Genomic DNA, 22,873 nt, shown 5'->3' with positions numbered 1-22,873 from the left:
ACAAGCATGAATTCACATGGGCCACATAGTACCTTGGTGCCATATAATTTGATGAATACTGTACATTTGCACAAAATTCAGACTTCACAAAACGAACACTGCCATACACATGCTCATAATACATTCAAATCTACTCTTCAAATACACTTTTGTAAACAGCAGTCAATATGACAATCTGTTTTGTTATATCCAATATGTTCATTGGTAAAATATCAGATTTGATCATTACCCCTGGGAACACCACGTAATTGCAACGTGGATAATTGGGTACTGTAATATTTGGTTAAGAAGTTGATCAATGAGATTACAACCTATAGGCCTATCCACCCACTCAAAAACACAGCCCAAAGTTAGTTGAATTTACATCATGTTATCATTATGCTTTCAACCATCTAAAAGAACAACCAAATTCCAATGGAAAAGCAATGTCAGATGTTTTGTTTAATAACCTATCACTGCTTTAAAAAAAAACACAGCAAAGTTCAAATGAGAAAACAATGTCTGAGATTTTGTTTCGGTATACAACAGATTAATGTGTTATCACTGTGCTTCATCTAATGGCAGAAACAAATGACCTGGATTGCAGTTGAGATTACTTTAAAAGTACATGGTGCAAGTGATCACTGCAGTCAACACAGCCAAATATCAACAATTTAAGGAGATTTATCTTCTGCTTTCGGAGAGATAACATTAATAATATGCATGTAAATCTCTCATGGCTCAAAGTGGAGTAGAGATTGACTTTATCACTACTTGTTTTTGTAAGAAGTGTTGACATGCTGAATATATCAAGCTGTCTGTTTAAACTACTATCACACAGCTCAGAAATGCATACGCCACAAGACATGCCACCAAAAGGTCTTTCACAATCCCAAGTCAAGAACAGACTATGGGAGGCGCACAGTACTACATAGAGCCATGGCTACATGGAACTCTATTCCACATCAGGTAACTGATGCAAGCAGGCCAATCAGATTTAAAGTTCCCCCTATGGAACAGGGGACTGTGAAGAGATGGCACGCACTCTACACACACGTACACATGGATGTTGTATTGTAAATATGCGATAGTAGAGTAGTGGCCTGAGGGCACACGCTTAATGTGTTGTGAAAGGTGTTATGAAATGTAATGTCATGTAATATTTTAAATTGTATATAATTGCCTTAATGTTGCTGGACCCCAGGAAGAGTAGCTGCTGCTCTGGAGGAAGCTAATGGTGATCCTTAATAAATACAAATTCCAACTGTACCATTGACTTGGTCTGGCTTCAATTCCAGTTATTCTACAAATAATGTACATGTTAGATTCAAGTCTCCATCTCCATCCTATTCTTTAACTTCGATTTTTGGTTGAGATGGAGACATGAATCAAACATAGAAATGATTAATTAAGTCAGTGGCACAGATGGAACATAGTCAAAAAGAAGATACAACTCCTTCAAATGTTGATATTTGGTTGCGTTGACAACCAGACACAATTCAATATCACTACATATCATTACATTTCAAACCAACCAGAGTGAGAGCCTAGGCCTACTGAACTGAAACATTAGCTGTTGGTGACTTTACAGATTCTACTGTATATAGGTCTAAATAGCATCAATGATGATACAGTACATGAGTGATAAAGTATGGTCTCTTCATTTGCTACATAAAACCTACCCTTTCGGGAATGACTTTGAGAGCAACAGCAAATCTATTTCATTATTAAGTAGAGAACTCGCAAAAATCATTCTCATGATAGCGCACTGGTAAGAGTCAGTGACAAATATCATAGCTAAGCAGGGCTGGGCTTTGTTAAAACCTTGGGTAGGAGACCAAAGGGTATCTGTACAGAAATACATTCTCCAGTAGGAGGTGCTCTCCTGCCTATTGTTGTTTTTCTTATTTTGGTAGTGTATATGACATTGAAGATCTTTTAAAATGGTACATATTTTATACAAGGTTTGTCTATGTTAAAATCTGGTTACCATGACGACATAATCCTGTGGTAGAAATATCACCCTCAAAACAACAGTTGATGACTTTTTGTATTTTCCACTTAGATTCCACGTCACAAGACGTTGACAAATTACGTTGAAACCACGTTGATTCAACCAGTTTGTGCCCAGTGGGTAGTATCGCCTTTGAGTTTATGTAGTATCACCTTTGAGTCTATGTAAAGTGCTTCTCTTACAATCATTTTGGCTTTCGAGATTCACCCCACTTCTCTGGCCACTGGCCTATCACATGCAAGACAATCTGTTTTGTTCCATTAAAAATGTTCATTGCTAAAGTATCAGTTTTAGTCTTGATTATCTCCTTTAGGTCTATGTACAGTAAAGTGTTTCATGTGTGTATCACCACCTCTCTGGCTACTGGCCTATCCATCACATGATACAGTAGAGGCCCTTAAGTGATTGGCCATACTGCAGGTCAGTTGGTGGCCAGCTGAGTTGACCTCCGTCTGGGACACAGGATCCTGCTGAAGGCCCTGCGGAAGCTGCTGTGACAGAGCGGGTAGAGGAAAGGGTTAATGGCCGAGTTGAGCCACAGCAGCCAGAAGGTGACCTCATACCAATGGTGCTGGACGCAGCGCCCCTTACAGGCGGCTCTGATTATCATCAGGAGGGTGTAGGGCGCCCAGCACACAGCAAACACACACACGATAACAGCCAGCGACTTGGCAATCTTCTTGTCCCTTGACAGGCAGCTGCGCTGGGTGCCCCTAGTGGAGGTGTCCTGCCGCTCCAAGGGGGGATGGAAGATCTGGGAGTGGAAGGAACCCGAGCCTGATCCCCTCTCCTGGACAGACACAGTGCTAGACAGCTTCTTAACCACTACCGAGTTCCGGGAGAAGAGGGAAGTGAGGCGGAGGCATTCCCCTCTCCCCAGGGAAGGGGGCTGTCCATCGGGCGCGTGGGCCTGTCCACTTGTCTCATCTCTGTTCCGGAGCCTCCTCCGACGTATGTTGAGGTAGATGCTGAGGTTGAAGAAGGATACAGAGATTAAGGGGGAGAAGAACTCCAACATGGAGGCACTGAGGAGGAAGTACCAGGTGTAGTAGAACTCAGCGTAGCACTCATCCTCTGGGACACGGCTCTTCCCCACCACCAGCTCCCAGAAGATGATGGCAGGGCCATAGAGGACAAAGGCCAGGACCCAGACTGCTATCATCTTCATGATGGCTTGGTGGGTCATGCCCTGTCTGGCACGGTAGCTCACCTGGTGGAAACAAGAGACAAAGATGATAGACATGATTGGTGATTTTGGGCTTTGTTGTGTTATGACTCATTCTGTCTAGATGTTGGTTTGTAAAGGGCAATTCCACATGAACTGAATTGCACTGAGACTCAGATGTTTTACTTATAATGTATGCCAAACAAAAACCATTGATTTCAAAGTTCAATAAACCATGCAACTGTAACGATGTGCGCTGAGAGTCGGAAAGCAAGTTCAGGGAGTGCGTGTTTTAATAAATAAATGAAACATAATACAAAACAAGAAACACGAACAACGCACAGACAGGAAACTGAAACAAACAATGACGCCTGGGGAAGGAACCAAAGGGAGTGACATATATAGGGCAGGTAATCAGGGAGGTGATGGAGTCCAGGTGAGTGTCATAATGCGCTGATGCGCGTAATGATGGTGACAGGTGTGCGCCATAACGAGCAACCTGGTGACCTAGAGGCCAAAGAGGGAGCACACATGACAACAACTTTATGCACAATGACTAACTTTAACAATTTACACAGTACATTTTACAAAAACACATCTACTGGAAGAACTGCGCACATGCAAAGTTTGGTAACAGTTTTTTATGTCCACGTTTTCAAAAACCCTTAAATATCTGCTCCAAATTAACATTCAAGATATCTGCAGAAAGAATGGGGTGTCAGCTATGCTTTTGGTAATTGAACTGCATAATAATAATAATAATAATAATAATAATAATAATAATATACATCCAGTAACAGAATTGTAGTAATGGAATTTCATCATGGGTCCCTGATCTATAATACACAGAAATGTATAATTATTGATATGGCATTCTCTTCATGGTGATGTATCCTAAATAGGTACACAAAGGTAGAAATATGCAATATCTCCCTTTACATATTTGGGTATTATTCTACACACTGGCTATTACTTTAATGAGCTCCACCACCAAACAAGACCGCATTTAGTTGGTCCGGACAGGACCGAATCTGAACCAATCCTAGACGTCTATGTTTCACAAATTTGGACATCAAAATACAGCACAGTAGCGCTACTGTACCATAATGTACTGAACTATACTCTACTTTTCTTTACTGTACTCTACTGTAATGCACTATATTGAACTATACTCTAATTTTCTTTAGTGTACTCTACTGTTACGTACTGAGCTGTCCAAACTTGTGGCAACTATGATTGGTTCACATTTGGACCAAATCTTAACCAATCATGGACGTCTATGTTTGGACGTTAAAATCAAGGCTGGTCCGGACATGACCAAAAAACAACTGTGGAAGTCTGTGGACATTGAAATCATAGCCAGGTCGGACCAAATTTTAACCACTTTTCAACGTCCATGAACGTCTCGGTGCTCAGTGGTTGAACAAAAAAAAAGACCCCACCTTGTCTAGTATATTTTGGTTTTGGTGACATTTGGAAAGTTTACAGACAAATGTGCTGAATCCATCAGGCCTGTCGTGAGATTTTTCATCCGACATGTACTTTACTTGCATAAAAAGGTTGGATGGAAACCTGGTTGTGAGGATGAAACTTAATATATGTACACAATATATGTAAACTTACATTGTGTAATATATGTACACAATATATGTAAACTTACAGTGTGTAATATGTACACAATATGTAAACTTACAATGTGTAATATTATACAGTGTGTAATATATGTACACAGTCCACCCTTCAACTTGCTAATAGTAGGGAGTGACCAGGACCATGTGACCATGTACCAGGTAGTGTATAGGGGCTAGAGTTCTAGGTACCAGAGTATTTCCTGGTCAGGTCAGTAACAAGTCCTGGCCCTAGTCTTGTAGTGGAGGGCTTTCTAAGGAGATGTCTTGGTACATCTCCCTCAGCCTAGTCTGCTTCATGAGCTTCAATGAGTCAATGAGGTTCTTCAACAAGTCAATGAGGTTCTTCAACATGCTCTCTTAGATTTGATCCAATTTCTATCGGAAAAAGCTCAACTTGCCCCACCTGTCCTGACCTTACATCTCCATCTTGATCCCAATCTTTCCTTTTTACTTCAGATGCTCTACAATATGTGACGGCCTGCCACTTCTATTTCAAGTTGGGAGGAAAGTGCTTTAAGGCAAAATGCCGCTCCTTGGCTGCCGACCATCTCTTTCTCTCTACTTCTCTACTGATTGATTGGAGGGAAACTGGAGAGGATCATAGAAACTGGAGGATGTCTATGATCAAAGCGTAATGTCGTGTGGCTTAAAGAAGAGCCTCAGCCTCTCTAGTTTCATTTGTATTCATGCCTCTGATGTTAAGTGTTGTGCTGTGTGCTGGTGAAACAAAACAGAACATTATACACAGTATTACTCTCCTTTGTCTACTGTGCTTTGTGTGCTTTACCTCATACAAAGACACTAGAGAAGGCATGATCAGTCACCTGGCATATGCACATACAGTCACTGATGGCGCAAATTATTTAAATTGGCATAATGAAAGTGGGTGACACTTTCTGAATTCAGAGATGATGTTGTTTGGTACGAGAGCCAGTCAGTTTAAATAAATATATACAAATATTTCTACGCTCTCTGCCACATTGTGTTGCTAAAATAGGAGTTTTACACATCACAGATGACTTACTACCAAGACATTTTGTGCAGTAATTGTTATGGTTAAACTGATTGTGACAGTTCAGTCAGTGGTCTAATAAGGTATCTGATACATTTGTTCGCTATAGTTTATTTTAATTCAGTATGCATCTTTAGTATGTCCTTTGCTGGTCACGTTGCCGACAGAAGCAACCTATTCAAATACGGTCGATATGACACACTCACACAGAACTAAAGATGATGTCAATATACTCGATCTTCTTGCTCACCAAATAGTCCAGGTAGCCATTTCATTACCTGTTCAGGAGTCTTATGGCTTGGGGGTAAAAACTGTTGAGAAGCCTTTTTGTCTTAGACTTGGCACTCCGGTACCACTTGCCATGCGGTAGTAGAGAGAACAGTCTATGACTGGGGTGGCTGGGGTCTTTGACAATTTTTAGGGCCTTCCTCTGACACTGCCTGGTGTAGAGGTCCTGGATGGCAGGCAGCTTAGCCCCAGTGATGTACTGGGCCATACGCACTACCATCTGTAGTGCCGAGCAATTGCCGTACCAGGCAGTAATGCAACCAGTCAGGATGCTCTCGATGTTGCAGCTGTAGAACATTTTGAGAATCTCAGGACCCATGCCAAATATATTTAGTTTCCTGAGGGGGAATAGGCTTTGTCGTGCCCTCTTCACGACTGTCTTGGTGTGTTTGGACCATTCTAGTTTGTTATTGATGTGGACACCAAGGAACTTGAAGCTCTCAACCTGCTCCACTACAGCCCCGTCAATGAGAATGGGGTGTGCTCGGTCCTCCTTTTCCTGTAGTCCACAATCATCTCCTTTGTCTTGGTTACGTTGAGGGATAGGCTGTTATTCTGGCACCACCCGGCCAGGTCTCTGACCTCCTCCCTATAGGCTGTCTCGTTGTTGTCGGTGATCAGGCCTACCACTGTTGTGTCATCTGCAAACTTAATGATAGTGTTGAAGTCGTGCCTGGCCATGCAGTCGTGGGTGAACAGGGAGTACAGGAGGGGACTGAGCACGCACCCCTGGGGAGCGGGGTTCTTGGGCAGAGGGACTATGGTGGTCTGCTTGAAACATGTTGGTATTACAGACTCAATCAGCGACATGTTGAAAATGTCAGTGAAGACACCTGCCAGTTGGTCAGCACATGCCCGGAGCACATGTCCTGGTAAACCGTCTGGTCCCGCGGCCTTGTGTATGTTGACCTGTTTAAAGGTCTTACTCACGTCGGCTACGGAGAGCGTGATCACACAGTCGTCTGGAACAGCTGATGCTCTCATGCATGCCTCAGTGTTGCTTTCCTCGAAGCGAGCATAGAAGTGATTTAGCTCGTCTGGTAGACTCGTGTCACTGGGCAGCTCGCGGATGTGCTTCCCTTTGTAGTCTGTAATAGTTTAAAAGCCCTGCCACATACGACGAGCGTCGGAGCCCCGGTGTAGTATGATTCAATCTTAGCCCTGTATTGACGCTTTGCCTGTTTGATGGTTCGTCGCAGGGATATAGCAGGATTTCTTGTAAGCTTCCGGGTTAGAGTCCCGCACCTTGAAAGCGGCAGCTCTACCCTTTAGGTCAGTGTGAATGTTGCCTGTAATGCATGGCTTCTGGTTGGGGTATGTACAGTCACTGTGGGGACGACGTCCTCGATGCACTTATTGATAAAGCCAGTGACTGATGTGGTGTACTCCTCAATGCCATCGGAAGAATCCCGGAACACGTTCCAGTCTGTGATAGCAAAACAGTCCTGTAGTTTAGCATCTGCTTCATCTGACCACTTCTTTATAGCCCGAGTCACTGGAGCTTCCTGCTTTCATTTTTGCTTGTAAGCAGGAATCAGGAGGATAGAGTTGTGGTCGGAATTAGCAAATGGAGGGCAAGGGAGAGCTTTGTACGCGTCTCTGTGTGTGGAGTACAGGTGATCTAGAATTTTTTCCCCCTCTGGTTGCATTTTTAACATGTTGATGGAAATTTGGTAGAACTGATTTAAGTTTCCCTGCATTAAAGTCCCTGGCCACTAGGCGTGCCTGGGTGAGTTGTTTCCTGTTTGCTTATTTCCTTATACAGCTGACTGAGTGCGGTCTTAGTGCCAGCATCTGTCTGTGGTGGAAAATAAACAGCCACGAAAAGTTTAGCTGAAAACTCTCTTGGCAAGTAGTGTGGCCTGCAATTTATCACAATATACTCTACTTCAGGCGAGCAAAATCTAGAGACTTCCTTAGATTTCGTGCACCAGCTGTTTACAAATATGCACAGACAGCCCCCCCCCTCATATTACCGGAGTGTGCTGTTCTATCTTGCCGGTGCAGCGTATATCCATGTCGTCATTCAGCCACGATTCCGTGAAACATAGGATATTACAGTTTTTGCTGTCCCGTTGGTAGGATATTCGTGATCGTACATCGTCTAATTTGTAATTTGGTTGACAACTCAACCAAATGTAAATCAAAACTAAACATCTAACTGACGTCTGTGCCCAATAGGCGAGTAAGACACTAGAGAAGGCACGATCAGTCAACTGGCATATGCATATCCAGTCACTGATGCTACAAATGATTTAAATTGGCACAATGAAAGCAGGTGACAGTGTCTGTGCCCATTTCTGAAAACCTAAGTTCAGAGATGGTGTTGTTTGGTACGAAAGCCAGTCTGTTTAAATAAGTTCATATAAATATTTATACGCTCTCTGCCACATTCTGTTGCTAAAAGTTGTGCACATCACAGATTACTTACGACTAAGACATTTTGCACTGTAATTGTTATGGTTAAACTGATTGTGACAGTTCAGTCAGTGGCCTTAATAATGTGCATTCCCTATCATTTATTGTAATATAATTTTTAAGCAATGGTGGCCAAGCTTTTCAGATTTGAAACCTCATTCCCCTGGCTGAAGAGGAGAAGCCCACACCAGGACAGGAGTTCTAAAGTTGAAAAGTGTCTTTAGTTTTCTGCTTTCATCATTGTGCGGGGGGGGGCATATAATTAGTGTTGGCACTGAGATTTGGGTGGTGGTGGGGGGTTTGGGAGGTCATGAATGATTAACCTGTCCAGATGGGGACCTCTGGGATGGTAGCAGAGTGGCACAGTCAGGGGTGAAAGTAAGGCGGTACGGTCCGGACGGCATCCCGGCAAAATAAATAGCGGGGGTACTCCGTACCGGTAAAACATGAGCCTATCACAATAATGAAAACAAAATGTCAAGAAAACTGTAGTCTATCACACCATTAATGTACGTATTTCAGAAATTAGCGAATGGACTTGGAAACGGGTGGTAGGCCTACAGCCTATGCTCCAAAATGCGATGTGATTAGAGAACACTGAAATTTGGAAATACACTATAAATACAAAAGTATAAGGACACCCCTTGAAAATAGTGGATTCGGCTATTTCAGCCACACCCATTGCTGACGGGTGTATAAAATCGAGCACACAGCCATGCAATCTCCATAGACAAACATTGGAAGTAGAACGGCCTTGTTGTTTTTGAAAGAAAAGCAAAAAAAATTGTCCATTAAAGTAACATCAAATTGATCAGAAATACAGTGTAGACATTGTTAATGTTGTAAATGACTATTGAAGCTGGAAACGGCAGATTTCTTTTAATGGAATACATAGGCATACAGAGGCCAATTATGAGCAACCTTCAATTCTGTTTCCCAATGGCACGTTGTGTTAGCTAATCCAAGTGTATTATTTTAAAAGGCTAATTGATCATTAGAAAACACTTTTGCAATTAAGTTAGCACAGCTGAACATTTTTGTGCTGATTAAAGAAGCAATACAACTGGCCTTCTTTAGACTAGTTGAGTATCTGGAGCATCAGCATTTGTGGGTTCGATTACAGGCTCAAAATGTTCATAAACAATGCACTTTCTTCTGAAACTCGTCAGTCTATTCTTGTTCTGAGAATTGAAGGCTATTCCATGCAAGACATTGCCAAGAAACTGAAGATCTCATACAACGCTGTGTACTACTCCCTTCACAGAACAGTGCAAACTGGTTCTAACCAGAATAAAAATAGGAGTGGTGCACCCTGGTGCACAACTGAGCAAGAGGACAAGTACATTAATGTCTAGTATGAGAAACAGACGCCTCACAAGTCCTCAACTGGCAGCTTCATTAAATAGTACCCGCAACACACCTGACGGGAGTCTTGACCCTTTCAATAGTAATTGAGCACTTACATTTGTTTGGTTGTTAGAAAAACAGCACTAAGGTTTAAGTGCCTAAATGTTCAAGAGAATGCGTGGAATGGTTTACCAAACTCTCAGACTCTCCTCTCTCTGTCTCTCACCTCAATCTCAGGCAACATTTCCTCTGCAAGTTGTCAAGCAAAATGAAAACAATGGCAACCAACATCAAGAGTTAAAGGGGCAGTGCATAAAAAAAACACAGCTTCATATTAGTGGAAACCAAGACTGTCCTCAGGGCAGGCCTGGTTGTAACTTGACATGTTCGAGTCGTGTCTTGGACAATTTCAGCATTTTAGCTAACCCAGCGCGAGAGGAAAGGCGACGATACGATGAATTAGCACGGCAACGACGGAAGCCCGAGAGGCAGCTCCCCAAGGTTCTTTTTTTCTAGGTTGGGGTTTTCGTATGATTCCCAATTAGAGGCAGCTGGTCATCGTTGTCTCTAATTGGGGATCATATTTAAGTTGTTGTTTTTCCCCACTAGTGTTTGTGGGAGATTATTTTGAGTTAGTGCATGTAGCACCTCTTCGTCACGGTTTGTTTTGTTTATGGTTTATTGTATGTATTGCATAGTTTCACATTAAAATAAAATATGTGGAACGATACGCACGCTGCGCCTTGGTCCATTCCTACACACACACACACACACACACACACACACACACACGTGACACCTGCTACGAAATATAACTGCTAGTCAAAACTGGCAGACCTGCCCTGAGAGCAGTGTGAGTATCCACTAATAAGAGACAGCGTCAAAAACATGATGTCCATGCTTTTTTTATGATATTTCCATTCTCTGAGGTCGAAATAACACTCTGAAATTATGAAAATGATAATGCCCTTTCTGTGTAAGAGCTGTCTGAAAAAAAAATGCCCGTAATTTCAGCTTGTGTACCCTCCTAAATGTATCCTCCCAAATTGAAGGGGTAAGCGGGGTAGACTCTAGAGCAGGGGTCTACAACCGGTAGATCAGGAGCTACCAGTAGCTCGCAGTCGACCTATGATTAGCTTGCCAAGCAATTCTGTAAGTACATTTTTTAATTTGTTCCATCGCAAACTGTCATAAATATAAAGCTCCCGGCTACAATCAAATCAAAGCCACATTGACATTATCCCACAACTGGTCAAATCAAATGTTATTGGTCATATACACATGGTTAGCAGATGTTATTGTGAGTGTAGCGAAATGCTTGTGCTTCTAGTTCCGACAGTGCAGCAATATCTAACATGTAATCGAACAATTCCACAACAACCACCTAATACACACAAATATAAGTAAAGGAATGGAATAAGAATATATACATATAAATATATGGATGAAGATTGACAGAGCAGCATAGGCAAGATGCAATAGAGGTGTAAATTACAGTATATACACATATGAGATGAGTAATGCAAGATATGTAAACATTATTAAAGTGGCATTACTAAAGTTACTAGTGATCCATTTATTAAAGTGGCCAATGATTTCAAGTCTGTATGTAGGCAGCAGCCTCTCTGTGTTAGTGATGACTGTTTAACAGTCTGATGGCCTTGAGATAGAAGCTGTTTTTCAGTCTCTCGGTCCCAGCTTGGATGCACCTGTACTGACCTCGCCTTCTGGATGGTAGCGAGGTGAACAGACAATGGCTCATGTGGTTGTTGTCCTTGATGAGATATTTTTGCCCTTCCTGCGACATAGGGTACTGTAGGTGTCCTGGAGGGCAGGTAGTTTGCCCCCGGTGATGCATGGTTCGCCACTATTGGCTTAAAATTTGTGATGGGGGAAAACTCGATGCAGTTGCATATCACAATGTTATTTTTTGACAAGAATATATGTGATGGGGGAAAACTCGATGCAGTTGCATATCACAATGTTATTTTTTGACAATAATATAAACTCAGAAAAAAAGAAACGTCCCTTTTTCAGGACCCTGTCTTTCAAAGATAATTCGTAAAAATCCAAATAACTTCACAGATCTTCATTGTAAAAGGTTTAAACACTCTTTCCCATGCTTGTTCAATGAACCATAAACAATTAATGAACATGCACCTGTGGAACTGTTGTTAAGACACTAACGGCTTACAGACGGTAGGCAATTAAGGTCACAGTTATGAAAACTTAGGACACTAAAGAGGCCTTTCTACTGACTCTGAAAAACACCAAAAGAAAGATACCCAGGGTCCCTGCTCATCAGCGTGAACGTGCCTTAGGCATGCGGCAAGGAAGCATGAGGACTACAGATGTGGCCAGGGCAATAAATTGCAATGTCTGTACTGTGAGACGCCTAAGACAGCGCTACAGGGAGACAGGATGGACAGATGATCGTCCTCGCAGTGGCAGACCACGTGTAACAACACCAGCACAGGATCGGTACATCCGAACATCACACCTGCGGGACAGTACAGGATGGCAACAACAACTGCCTGAGTTACACCAGGAACGCACAATCCCTCCATCAGTGCTCAGACTGTCCGCAATAGGCTGAGAGAGGCTGGACTGAGGGCTTGTAGGCCTGTTGTAAGGCAGGTCCTCACCAAACATCACAGCAACAACGTCGCCTATGGGCACAAACCCACCGTCGCTGGACCAGACAGGACTGGCAAAAAGTGCTCTTCACTGACGAGTCACGGTTTTGTCTCACCAGGGGTGATGGTCGGATTCGCGTTTATCATCGAAGGAATGAGCGTTACACCGAGGCCTGTACTCTGGAGCAGGATCGATTTGGAGATGGAGGGTCCGTCATGGTCTGGAGCGGTGTGTCACAGCATCATCGGACTGAGCTTGTCATTGCAGGCAATCTCAACGCTGTGCGTTACAGGGAAGACATCCTCCTCCCTCATGTGGTACTCTTCCTGCAGGCTCATCCTGACATGACCCTCCAGCATGACAATGCCACCAGCCATACTGCTTGTTCTGTTTGTGATTTCCTACAAGACAGGAATGTCAGTGTTCTGCCATGGCCAGCAAAAAGCCCAGATCTCAATCCCATTGAGCACATCTGAGACCTGTTGGATCGGAGGGTGAGGTCTAGGGCGAGGGCCATTCCCCCCCAGAAATGTCCGGGAACTTGCAGGTGCCTTGTTGGAAGAGTGTGGTAACATCTCACAGCAAGAACTGGCAAATCTGGTGCAGTCCATGAGGAGGAGATGCACTACAGTACTTAATTTGTACGCTCATTCCTTCGATGATAAACGTGAATCCGACCATCACCCCTGGTGAGACAAAACCGTGACTCGTCAGTGAAGAGCACTTTTTGCCAGTCCTGTCTGGTCCAGCGACGGTGGGTTTGTGCCCGTAGGCGACTTTGTTGCTATGATGTTTGGTGAGGACCTGCCTTACAACAGGCCTACAAGCCCTCAGTCCAGTCTCTCTCAGCCTATTGCGGGACACAGCCAGTGAAATATCAGGGCGGAAAATTCAAAAACAACAAAATGTCATAATTCAACTTTCTCAAACATACAACTATTTTACACCATTTTAAAGATAAACTTCTCGTTAATCTAACCACATTGTCCGATTTCAAAAAGGCTTTACAGCAAAAGCAAAACATTAGATTATGTTAGGAGAGTACATAGACAAAAATAATCACAGCCATTTTCCAAGCAAGGACATGTGTCAATAAAACCCAAAACACAGCTAAATGAAGCACTAACCTTTGACGATCTTCATCAGATGACCCTTCTAGGACATTATGTTACACAATACATGTATGTTTTGTTCGATAAAGTTCATATTTATATCCAAAAAAACGCATTTTACATTGGCGCGTGATGTTCAGAAAATGTATTCCCAGCAAAACGTTCGGTGAATGTGCACATCAATTTACAAAAATACTCATCATAAACGTTGACAAAATATATAACAATTATTTTAAGAATTATAGATAGACTACCCCTGGATGCAACCGCTGTGTCAGATTTGAAAATAGCTTTACGAAGAAAGCAAATTTTTCAATATTCTGAGTACATAGCTCAGCCATCACGGTGAGCTATTCAGACACCCGCCAAGTTCGGGGCAACCTAAACTCAGAATTAGTATTAGAAATATTCTCTTACCTTTGCTGATCTTCGTCAGAATGCACTCCCAGGACTGCTACTTCCACAATAAATTTTGTTTTTGTTCGAAATAATCCATATTTATGTACAAATACCTCCGTTTTGTTCGTGCGTACAGATCACTTATCCAAAGGCATAACGTGCGAGCGCGGAACGAGAGACGAAAAGTCAAAATGTTCCATTACCGTACTTAGAAGCATGTCAAACGCTGTTTAAAATCAATCGTTATGGTATTTTTAATGTAAAAATTGCGATAATATTCCAACCGGACAATAGCATATTCATTCAAGAAGAAAAAGAAGGAACGGCGTGCTCGCGTGACCACGCATATCCAATCCCTTTGTTGCCAGGCAGACCACTCAGTAACTGAGCTCCTATTATCTGCCCAGTGACAGGAAAATGCTCAAACCACTTCCTGAAGGCTTTAGACAGCCAATGGAAGCCTTAGGAAGTGCAACGTCCCCCACAGACACTGTAGCTTCGATAGAGAATCAAAAGAAGAACTACAATTCTCAGACTTTTCACTTCCTGCTTGGATTTTTCTCAGGTTTTTGCCTGCCATATGAGTTATGTTATACTCACAGCCACCATTCAAACAGTTTTAGAAACTTCAGAGTGTTTTCTATCGAAATCTACTAATAATATGCATATTCTAGTTTCTGGGCCAGAGTAGTAACCTGTTTAAATTGGGTACGTTTTTCATCCGGCAGTGAAAATACTGCCCCCTAGCCCAGACAGGTTAATGCAGCTGGTGGCCACACCAGATACTGACTGTTACTTTTGATTTTGACCCCCCCCCACACACTTTGTTCAGGGACTCATTATTCCATTTCTGTTCATCACATGTCGGTGAACCTTTTTCCGTTTATGTCTCAGTTGTTGAATCTTGTTGTGTTCATACAAATAATTACACATTAAGTTTGCTGAAAATAAACGCAGTACGACAGTGAGAGGACGATTCTTTTTTTGCTGAGTTATATATATATATATATATATATATATATATATATATATATATATACACACAGTACCAGTCAAAAGTTTGGACACACCTACTCATTCAAGGGTTTTTCTTTATTTTTACTATTTTCTACATTATAGAATAATAGTGAAGACATCAAAACTATGAAATAACACATATGGAATCAGCTAGGAACCAAAAAAGGGTTAAGCAAATCAAAATATATTTTATTTTGCCATGATGAGAGCTTTGCACACTCTTGGTATTCTCTCAACTAGTTTCATGAGGTAGTCACCTAGAATGCATTTCAATTAACAGGTGTGCCTTGTGAAAAGTTAATTTGTGGAATTTCTTTCCTTCTTAATGCATTTGAGCCAATCAGTTGTGTTGTGACAAGGCAGAGGTGGTATACAGAATATAGCCCTATTTGGTAAAAGACCAAGTCCATATTATGGCAAGAACAGCTCAAATAAGCAAAGAGAAACGACAGTCCAACATTACTTCAAGCCATGAAGGTCAGTCTGCTTCACAGAGTTCAAGTAACAGACACCTCTCAACATCAACTGTTCAGAGGAGACTGCATGAATCAGGCCTTCATGGTCGAATTGCTGCAAAGAAACCAGTACTAAAGGACACCAATAATAAGAAGACTTGCTTTGACCAAAAATCACGAGCAATGGACATTAGACCATTTGGTCTGATGAGACCAAATTTGAGATTTTTGGTTCCAACCTCGGTGTCTTTGTGAGACGCAGAAGAGGTGAATGGATGATCTCCGTATGTGTGGTTCCCACCGTGAAGCAGGGAGGGGGTGGTGTGATGGTGTGGGGGTGCTTTGCTGGTAATACTGTCTGTGATTTATTTAGAATTCAAGGCACACTTAACCAGAATGGCTACCACAGCAATCTGCAGTGGGACTTTCATTTGTTTTTCAACAGGACAATGACCCAACACACCTGCAGGCTGTGTAAGGGCTATTTGACCAAGAAGGAGAGTGATGGAGTGCTGCATCAGATGACCTGGCCTCCACAATCACCCAACCTCAACCCAATTGAGATGGTTTGGGATGAGTTGGACTGCTGAGTGAAGGAAAAGCAGCCAACATGTGCTCAGCATATGTGGGAACTCTTTCAAAACTGTTGGAAAATCATTCCAGGTGAAGCTGGTTGAGAGAATGCCAAGAGTGTGCAAAGCTGTCATCAAGGGAAAGGGTGGCTACTTTGAAGAATCTCAAATATATTTTGATTTGTTTAACACTTTTTTAGTTACTACATGTTTCCATGTGTTATTTAACAGTTTTGATGTCTTCACAATTATTCTACAACGTAGAAAATAATAAAATAAACGTGAATGAGTAGGTGTTCTAAAACTTTTGACCGGTAGTGTATGTGATCATATTCAAATGAAAGAACGGTTTGAAATTATTATGTTTTAGTCAAATAATATATCTGTTTGGGCTTCTTGCGGTCAATTTGCAGTCTATAAATTATATATAATTATGCTCCGGCCCCCTGACCATCCACTCAAGAAAAAATAAATAAATGTAAAATAAATGTAAAAAATGTATAATTAAAAAAATATATAAAAAAAAAAACATAGGTGATGGGCTAATAAAGAATACTAGTATAGAACAAGAAGGCCTGCACACTGTTAAAGCTCCCAATTCACTGCTTTCTTGACAATGTTTCCATCCGAAACGGATCTTCCGTCAGGACAAACACACTGAGTGTTCACATCCCAAAATATACACATTTTACCTCACATGACCATTGCGGACATGACGCATGGTGGGTGCAAAAAGCATTTGCATATCACTAATAATTAAATAACAATGAGATGGGTACATGTAATGGTTCCAGAACATAATATATATTTACAAAATGACCAAGTGGGTAACCTGGAAGGCAAGACAAATCAAAGTGAAGTGACATATTTCAGGTAAGAAATGGTCTGAAATCAAACTCTTGATTCAGAGACATGGTACACAAACGGTGCATTCAATACAGTTCTCTTCTCAATAATAGATTATTAGTATCTGCGCCCATCCTAGGTGTCTTGACATGTTCGATGCCAATGTATCTCAAAGAGCTCATGCTGTGACGAGCCTCCATGACATGCGCAGCCACAGGGTTTTCTCTGGTCAAGGGTCCTGATATTACTCCTGTGTTCTGCTATCCTTGTTTTCAGAGCTTGTTTTGTTTTTCTTACATAGCATAGACGACAAACACATTTGATCAGGTATATCACATTTTTGGGGAACATGTAATGATGCCCTTAATTTTAATGGCCTTGCCCGTAAAAGGGTGATTGAACATTGTGCATTTGTTCGTGAAGTTACACTGGGTACACCCGCCACATCTATAGTCACCGTCCAGCACATTGTCTAGAAAGGTACCGCGTGGCACTGGTGGAAGATCAGACCTCACCACCATTTGATGTTGGGGGCGCGTCTGAAGACTACCCACTGGGGTTCTTTAAACGTATTTTTCAGTTGTGGATCGGTGCTCAAGATCTACCAGTGTTTTTAATAATATGGTCGAACTGTTTACCAAATGGGGAGTACTGAAGGAAGCATTGAACGCGTTGGTCAGGGGGGCGGGGACGTTTGGGCGTGAGGCTGTCATCCTGGGTCATATTTTTTATAACGTTCCCTTGCGTCATGCAGCCATTCCTCTGGGTAACCCTGCTGTCTGAAACGCTCATCCAGATGGTCGGTTTGTTTGTCATAGTCCCCCTGTGTACTACAAATCCTACGTATGCGACTGTATCGGCTAAAAAGAGGCTCAGGGAAATAAATGATACAAAACATATTTGGAGTTATTTTCATGAAATAAACACAGTGATTTAGTAGACATACAGTGATGATGCATAAATAAAATGAAAAAGACTGCAAGGGGGCTTTAAGAACTGACAATTGTGTGTAGGGTATCCTCCTGTCAAGGCATTCCCTCTCAAGGCATTCCAACGAACGAACTAATTCAAGGCCATAAGGTTCCTCCTACTCACCGCTCTGGTGACAGAGAGGAAGCGGTCATAGCTGATCAGGACAATGTTGAAGACAGAGGCAGTGCAGAGCAAGTAGTCCATGACCAGCCACAGTTTGCACAGTCCTCTGCCCAACATCCATCTCCCTGTCAGGATGTATGGGATGTACACTGGAATGCAGAATGCCCCTGAAAAACCAGATGGGGAGAGAGGAGAGGCATTGCACTTATTAAGATTACTTTATTGGTCAATATTGGGTCAACCAAAATGTGCTTCCACTTTTAACCCAACCCCTCTGAAAGACACACTTCACACGTTTTGTTTTTTTAGAGGTGCATGGAGCTGCCACATGAGAGCTGATGTTGTGGGGGTTAAGTGCATTACTCAAGGGTACAACAGCAGGCAATGGAATCTAGGTTTGATACCAGCAACCCTCCAGTTGCAAGCTCACTTCCCGACAGATTTTTCCCGTCGGACCCAGGATTCGAATTGGCAACGGTCCCGTTGTTATCTGGCCTCTCTAGCCGCTAGGATACATGTTAGTCTTACGCTTTAATAAATGTTTTTATTCTACTTTGCCAGGAGGAGTGGAGCCCTCATTTGTTCATCTGGACTTCCTGGCATTTGTCTGCTGTCTATAACAATGTTTTAATCGGAGCCTGTACCACTAATATCAGGCTGAGTTGCGGTCCACAAATAACATTCCTCATATTCTACTGTTTATTATTCTCACTCAAACACACAGACCAATAAATTACTTTAAATAAGAAAATAAATGCAAATGACATCTTCAACATGCAATAACAATGTACTTAATTTAATAATCATAAATGTTCTCACCAACAAGAAAATCCGATATGGCGAGATTCAGGAAGTAATAGTTGCTTTGAGACCTCAGACTCTTGTCTACTTTAAAGGCGAAAATGACCAAAGCGTTTCCCAAAACTATCACAACAACCAAAGTTACCATCATCATCAAAAGAATGACCATGACAGGCGCTGTGAATGCGTTGTCGCTCCACATTTTGGTTGAGTCGTTGTGCATGTAATTCCAGCTCGCGTTGGCATCGAGTTGATCTCCCCCCATGATCTTATTTATCAGCTTTAAATTGTGTTAAATCATTGACGGATATTCCAAGGAGTTGGAAATAGGCAATACAACACCTGAAATCCATGCGCATCTGCATCCACGCATCCAAAATGCAACTTCAGTATGTCCTTTGCTTGCCACCTCGCCGACCGGCGCAGCCTACTCAAATATGCATATGACCTAAAGATGCTGTCAATATCATATATCTTCATGCTCAACAACACTCATCCATAGCCTATCATGAAGTGCGCGCAGGTCTAGGCAGCATCACAACTTTTGTTACGTGGAAAACGCTTTGGCATCTACATCACTATATACGTCGTCTGTGGTAACTACAATGAATTGAAACTTCAGCTAAAAGTTTCCACAAGTGAGCAAACACCTCCACTAGCCTAAAGCCATACACTTCTATGTGCTCTGGTATACCAGTGGCGACGGGTCATTCAGGGAAGGTGGGGCAGAGCCTGTTTTGAAATTTTAATTTAGCGTTAATCATTGTCACATATCAGTTTTCAAACAATGTAAAACATTTTTATAATTGAGTTAATAAAGCAGCATACAAACAGTCTTTTTTTCTTTCTTGAATAAGGCAGCTCCAAAATGTAGGTGTTTCAGCCTAGCTCAGTGCTTTCTGTGGTGGTGGTGTGGCAGCCAGCAGAAAATAAGGAGAGTTGGTAATGCTCTCTAGTTGTGCCGTGATTGGCTCATTGTTCTGTCACTCATGGGGACACTAAATCAAAGGGAAAACAGGTTTTTAGAATTTTTAGCAAATGTATTAAAAACCAAAAACAGATACCTTACTTACATAAGTATTCAGACCCTTTGCGATGAGACTCGAAATTGAGCTCAGTTGCATCCTGTTTCCATTAATCGTCCTCGAGATGTTTCAACAACTTCATTGGAGTCCAACTGTGGTAAATTCAATTGATTGATTGGACAAGCTATTGAAAGGCAGGATTGTATCAAGTCACAGATCTGGGGAAGGGTAACAAAAAAATGTCTGCAGCATTGAAGGTCCCCAAGAACACAGTGGCCTCCATCTTGTATGCGGCTGCATAAATAATGTAATATGCCAGGGAGATATGTATACAGTAAATAAAACTAAGTGTATGTTGTATAGTAAGCTGATAGTAGCCCATGTGCCTCACCCTAATCATCTGGTCCCTTTCCTCCCTTAGCCTACTCCTCTAACTTGGTGGTGCACATGTAGCCTATAACCTGTTTTAGAGAAATGTAATCATTGAATATTGTAAGAGCTTTCATTGTCCGCATATATGCCCCCTTTGTGTATCCTACGGTTCTGACTTGGTGTACAGGAAGAATACTGTAAGAACAGCCCATGTTCTGAATTCTGTCACTGTGCATTTCAAAATTTCTGAACAAATAGGTATATTGACTACTTCCATTCTGGCGCGCTCATTAATGTCTCAATCGAAATTATGGATTGCCTCTTACCCGCTCGTCATTCCATTATGCCATATTTTGTACATCTCAATTGGCAGTAGAAACCGCATTTGTTTAAATAAGTCACCGTTTCAGCAATTTTTTTTTAAAGCAGTAAATGAGGCTGAATGAACTGTTTCACTGGCAGACAAGACTCTACTAAAAGCCAGGTGTAGCAGTGGTAAGGATTCACTCCATTTTGCTGAAAAGAAAGCTCTGCTGTTGGGACAGCTTTATGTAGGCCCTAACAGTTTGTGGGCACCATTTTTTTGCTTTGCCTCCTCAGTCTCTTGTCTACTTTAAAGGCAAAAATGACCAAAGCATTTCCCAAAACTATCACAACAACCAAAGTTACAATCATCATCAAAATAATGACCATGACTGCAGGGGCGAAAATCTGATATCAACTTTGGAGGGGACAATTACATGACATTTTCTCAAGAGCAATTCCTGAGGGGGACACCAAAAGTAGTGCTGTAACACATAGCCTCCATTGTAATATGGTAAATGTATATTGAGGAACCAAAGAAATAAGGTGTTTGCCGTACTCCTAACTACCGGTACCCAAAACTACACAACTACTCACAACAGCAATACCATTGCCTTTAACAAATCTTAGTTCAGTCACCAGTTTAAGTTGAGAGTGGGGGTATCCATGGCATTTTCCAATTATGTTCCTATTTTACAAGTCAAAAAAATGGAGAACCTTTCATAATGTTGCCAAACAAAGACTCAACAAACTTACCTGAGACTCCCTGTCTCTGCCAGTCTGTCCCTGCATATCTGTCCCCAACTCTGCTGTCTGTGTGCCATCTGTTGCCTGCTCTGCCTAATGACATCATTGTGAAACATTTCCATTAGAATTTCATTTCTTTCTTATGAACATTTTATCAACTAGTCTTTGAGATATTAGGCTACTAGGGTTCTTACTATGCGTTTTGGTGTATTGAAAAATACTCTGATGTCCGTCTTTTGTTTTTCTGCCATTTTTCTACCTGGCTGGCTGGCTACACACACAGTGTGTAGGTTATTTACAGTAGGAGATGGGCTTCTATCATCTTCAATCATTCTATTTGGGCTTCGATCTAAAAGGTAGCTAGCAAATGTGAAACGGATTAAAATGACAAGAGTTGACAGCTGTATGAGTTCACCATTTACACAACATATGCTGCAACCTTTTGTAATTTTAATAGTTTGTTTCATATTGGCTGGCTTCCAACAATAGCTGAATTTGCAAAGCTAGCGAGCACCAATTCAGTTTCAGTGGTGTTTGCTATAATCTTTGCTACCCGGGTTAAATAAAGGTGAAATAAAATAAATAAATAAATAAAAGTTCACTTGCGAGAATTTAGCTTTTGCAATGAGGCCATTAAATATATTTAAGACAATGGTAGAAGAGAGTGTAGTTCTGTTCAGTTTGGATTTCAGTTTATCGCTAACCTTATCACAGGGACTTTGAAGCACTAACTTACATCATCTGCATGCTGATTCCATCTTTGACGACACCACATAAATGGAATAGGTACTAGCTAGCTTAATAGTTAATATTTGCGCGCTAGCTCTGCATATTCAGCTAGTGTGTGTGCGCGATTGACTGGATTAACCTCACGTCAGTTACGTTCATTGAGTGCCTTTCAGACAGTAGATACGACCTCTCTGTTACCTAGCAAGCTAAGGAACTGGCAGTGGATCAAACCATTGTGAGGCAAAGGGTGGGGGGGTTGCAATCTTTTGAAACTTAAAAACGCGCTATTAAGTGTCTATAATCAGCACAATTGCTTTCATTGCGTATTATTAATATTATTTAAATTACATAGTTATGTTTCAGTGATATATTGGGGGGGACAAATCATATTTTTTCCAGGATGGGGGGGTCGTGTCCCCCCCGTCCACCCTGGGATTTCCGCCCCTGCATGACAGGCGCTGTGAATGCGTTGACGCTCCACATTTTGGTTGAGTCGTTGTGCATGTAATTCCAGCTCGCGTTGGCATCGAGTTGATCTCACCCCATGATCTTCTTTATCAGCTTTAATATGTTGTTAAATCGTTGACGGGTATTCCAAGGAGTTGGAAATAAGCAATGCAACAGCTGAAATCCATGCGCATCTGCATGCACATCCACACATCCAAAATTTAAAATGCAACTTCAATATGTGCTTTGCTTGTCACTTTAACGACCGGCGCAGCCTACACGAATATGCATATAATGACCTAAAGATGCTGTCAATATCATATACAGTGCCTTGCAAAAGTATTTATCCTCCCTTGGCATTTTTGCTATTTTGTTGCATTACAACCTGTAATTTAAATGGATTTTTATATGGACATGTAGAAATTGGTGAAGTAAAAATAAAACCTTTTAAAAAAAAAAGGT

At 41.7% G+C, this 22,873-nt stretch overlaps 1 protein-coding gene across 1 annotated transcript; it reads right to left on the bottom strand.

The window, feature by feature from the left end:
* LOC106569281 (histamine H3 receptor-like) lies at positions 1-19,415 on the bottom strand. Its single transcript, XM_014140466.2, has 3 exons — positions 18,807-19,415; positions 17,988-18,154; positions 1-3,203 (listed from the first exon to the last, which is right to left on the bottom strand). Exons 1-3 carry the CDS (start codon positions 19,051-19,053, stop codon positions 2,415-2,417), a joined length of 1,203 nt encoding a protein of 400 aa, XP_013995941.1. The 5' UTR covers positions 19,054-19,415; the 3' UTR covers positions 1-2,414.
* Positions 19,416-22,873: the final 3,458 nt, after the last annotated feature.

This window comes from Salmo salar, chromosome ssa14 (assembly GCF_905237065.1).
Source record: "Salmo salar chromosome ssa14, Ssal_v3.1, whole genome shotgun sequence".
Taxonomy (NCBI): Eukaryota; Metazoa; Chordata; class Actinopteri; order Salmoniformes; family Salmonidae; genus Salmo; species Salmo salar.
The sequence above is the reverse complement of the archived record's forward strand: the minus strand, read 5'-3'. Positions and strand labels throughout refer to the sequence as shown.

What these genes read in the sequence shown, in the direction of transcription:
- LOC106569281 (XM_014140466.2), bottom strand. Translation starts at nt 19,053, where the DNA reads ATGGGGGGAGATCAACTCGATGCCAACGCGAGCTGGAATTACATGCAC. An exon ending in CATATCGGATTTTCTTGTTG is followed by an intron (nt 18,155 to 18,806) that starts GTGAGAACATTT and finishes CTGGTTTTTCAG; the next exon opens with GGGCATTCTGCATTCCAGTG. An exon ending in TCCTCTCTGTCACCAGAGCG is followed by an intron (nt 3,204 to 17,987) that starts GTGAGTAGGAGG and finishes TGTTTCCACCAG; the next exon opens with GTGAGCTACCGTGCCAGACA.